Source organism: Cebus imitator, unplaced genomic scaffold (assembly GCF_001604975.1).
Source record: "Cebus imitator isolate Cc_AM_T3 unplaced genomic scaffold, Cebus_imitator-1.0 Scaffold248, whole genome shotgun sequence".
NCBI classification, from domain to species: domain Eukaryota; kingdom Metazoa; phylum Chordata; class Mammalia; order Primates; family Cebidae; genus Cebus; species Cebus imitator.
In genome coordinates, this window is record NW_016107563.1 from 2,629,380 (window position 1) to 2,632,495 (window position 3,116).

The 3,116-nt window shown below is 51.6% G+C and overlaps 1 protein-coding gene across 5 annotated transcripts in view; it reads right to left on the reverse strand.

Annotated features, from left to right (window-relative positions):
- Positions 1-3,116, reverse strand: part of LCTL (lactase like) — a 26,599-nt gene that overhangs the window by 17,505 nt on the left and 5,978 nt on the right. For all 5 annotated transcript variants that reach the window (XM_037727925.1, XM_037727924.1, XM_037727923.1 and 2 more), the window contains 2 exons: positions 1,388-1,516; positions 887-982 (listed from right to left, as the gene is read on the reverse strand). In XM_037727925.1, coding sequence (XP_037583853.1) covers positions 887-982; positions 1,388-1,516 — 225 coding nt within the window. The remainder of the gene's footprint in view (positions 1-886; positions 983-1,387; positions 1,517-3,116) is intronic.

The following is a 3,116-nucleotide window of genomic DNA, read 5'->3' on the forward strand; positions in this document are numbered from 1 at the left end:
ATAAAGAAATAAACAAAAAAAAAGAGAAAGAAATCATAAGCCAAATGTAAAAAGAATGAGAAAATGTTCTCCCTGACCTCCCTGACGTGAGTTTGGGGGTCTGGTATGTCACCCAGTGGCTCCTTGCCTTCCAGCTTAGACAGATTCTCCACCTTCTCTTAAGTGTCCTTTGGGGCCAGTCCCACACACCTTGTATCCCTGTTGTCCAGTTACCATCATCCATATCCTCATACGTGCCCTGTAATGTGACCCAATTTCCTCCCCAGTGACAAGGCTTTCCAGTAGCCCTTCCTTCCTGTAGCATCTTCTCCAAATGTCCCCTTTACTCTGTTGCTGTGACTGATGCCTGCCGGCCCTAAGACCACTTCCACGGCAGCGCCTTCGAGCAGAAGCTGTTTTTTCCACCACACTCCACGTACCTCTGAGCTAGGACAAAGGTGAAGTCTGCTTGCTCATTACTGCTGCTTCCAAGCTATTTTTCCTTCCTCCTCCAAAATCCCAGATTCTTTGAAGTCCATGCTCTGACGGCCATTTCTAACTCCTCTTACTGCTGTCCTTGATCAGCCCCAGTTACTTCTGTTCATTCATTGAAGATTTTAGCCCCTGGCTCACTGTCACACCCCTTCTTCCTCCTGTCACAGCTTGGGCCTATTGCTGACACATTTCCACGTGGATGTGCTCCATCCCCTTGGCTAGGCTGTAAGCTCTTGGCAGCTGCTGCAACGGCTCAGCCACAGTGTCCAGCAGCACCCTGGATTACCGGACCTGCCCTCCACAAATCATCACAGAAAGGAAGGTGCTGTGGAGTACGCTGACCAAGCTACAGCCCCCGGGGTAGGCTGAGCTGACCCCAAGGCTGTTCCCCCACCAGAAGGACCCGCCTCACCTTAATGATGTGGTGTGCTGTCTTGTACAGGCCGGTGCCACGGAGCTTCAGGCCCGGCGCGTGGTGGCCAGTCTCATAGCCTTTTTCTGCCATTGCCTATAGGGACAGCAAGCAGGACCACAGCATCCATAAGAAGTGGCAGGGAGGCCGGGCGCGGTGGCTCAAGCCTGTAATCCCAGCACTTTGGGAGGCCGAGGCAGGTGGATCACAAGGTCAAGAGATCGAGACCATCCTGGTCAACATGGTGAAACCCCGTCTCTACTAAAAATTCAAAACATTAGCTGGGCATGGTGGTGCGTGCCTGTAATCCCAGCTACTCAGGAGGCTGAGGCAGGAGAATTGCCTGAACCCAGGAGGCGGAGATTGCGGTGAGCCGAGATCGCGCCATTGCACTCCAGCCTGGGTAACATGAGCGAAACTCCGTCTCAAAAAAAAAAAAAAAAAAAAAAGAGGAAGTGGCAGGGAGTGCCACATTCTCTCACCTGGAGGGGCCTCGCTTACCCGAGGATCACTGAATGTGATCCAGTGCTTCACGCGGTCCCCAAAGGCCTCAAAGCACAAGTTGGCATAGTCTCTGAAGTAGTTGGCCATGCTCACATTCTGCCACCCGCCGTATTTGACCTGGAGCAGCTGTGAACACAGAGAAGCAGGTTCCCCATGAATGAACCTCAAAGCATTTTAAATGTGGAGATAAGCTGTGACAGTCCTCAGACGAACCGGGGAGAGGTCGCACAGGGAGACCGGGACTCACGCTTAGAAAGAACTGGATGGATTGAATATTTAAGAAAATGCGATCAGGCGCACTGGCTCAAATCTGTAATCCCAGCACTTTGGGAGGCGGAGGCGGGTGGATCACGAGGTCAGGAGTTCAAGACCAGCCTGGCCAATATGGTGAAACCCCAACTCTACTAAAGATACAAAAAATTAGCTGGGCATGATGGCACATGCCTACAGTCCCAGCTACTTGGGCGGCTGAAACAGAAGAATCACTTGAACCTAGGAGGTGGAGGTTGCAGTGAGCTGACATCACACCACTGGACTCTAGTTTGGGTGTCAGAGCGAGACTCCATCTCAAAAAAAAAAAAAAGAGAGAGGAAGAAAGAAAGAAAATGGTGCTGGGGAAAGGGACCTAATCACGCAGAAGCATCTTGGGTCTCAGTTCTGGAGAAATGAGATCTGATGCTGGGAGGAGCCCTCTGATGAGGATTTTGAGGGCCATGCGGACGTCAGGAAGCTCCGAGAAGCCTTGGGGCACATCTGCCTTCTTTGGCAGAGGGCTTTCCCAACAAAGCCATCTGCTCATGATGGCAGAATTCTCCCAAGACTTGTCACTATCGAGACTACCTATTCAGCTCTCCTTGGTGGGTTTGAGGGGATGTTAACGGGGCAGGTTGGTGAAAGCAGCCAGGGAAGAAGCTGGAAGGTTCATCTCCCTAAAGCCTGCTCTGCCCTCCCCAGTGAGAGGACCCCGGAAGCTCCCATCCCACAGAATAAACCCAGTGCTCAGTCATCTTGGCTCAGCATTGAGGTCTTTGAGGTCTTCCCCGAGCCACCCCTCCAGCCTCTGATCTTTCCTTCTCCTGCCTGCTCCCCAAATTCTAACTGAACTGAACTGCTTGCCCAGCTTCCCTCTTTGCCATGCACCCTCCAATCAGAACACCCCTTCCTCCCTCCCCCTGCCCAAACTCTCCAGGGCACCAATGGGACCACCTTCTCCCCAGTACCCCCCAGAAGCCCTGTCTCCACTCTGCTCTCCCATGGCCTTGCACCCAGCACTGCGTGCTCCCTGCCTATAACCCTAGACCCTTCAAGATGTAGTGAGACCTATTGAATGAAAGAAATATTGCTTGTGGCCGGGTATGGTGTCTCACGCCTGTAATCCCAGCACTTTGGGAGGCCAAGGCACGCCAATCACCTGAGGTCAGGAGTTCGAGACTAGCCTGGCCAACTTGGTGAAATTCCACCTCTACTAAAAATACATAATTTAGCCAGGTGTGGCAGCTCATACCCATAATCCCAGCTACTAGCTGATACAGGAGAATCACTGGAACCCCAGAGGCGGAGGTTGCAGTGAGCCGAGATCACGCCACTGCACTCCAGCCTGGACAATAAAACAAGACTATGTCTCAGAAAGAAAGAAAGAAAGAAAGAAAGAAAGAGAAAGAAAGAAAGAGAAAGAAAGAAAGAGAGAAGAAAGAAAGAAAGAGAGAAGAAAGAAAGAAAGAGAGAA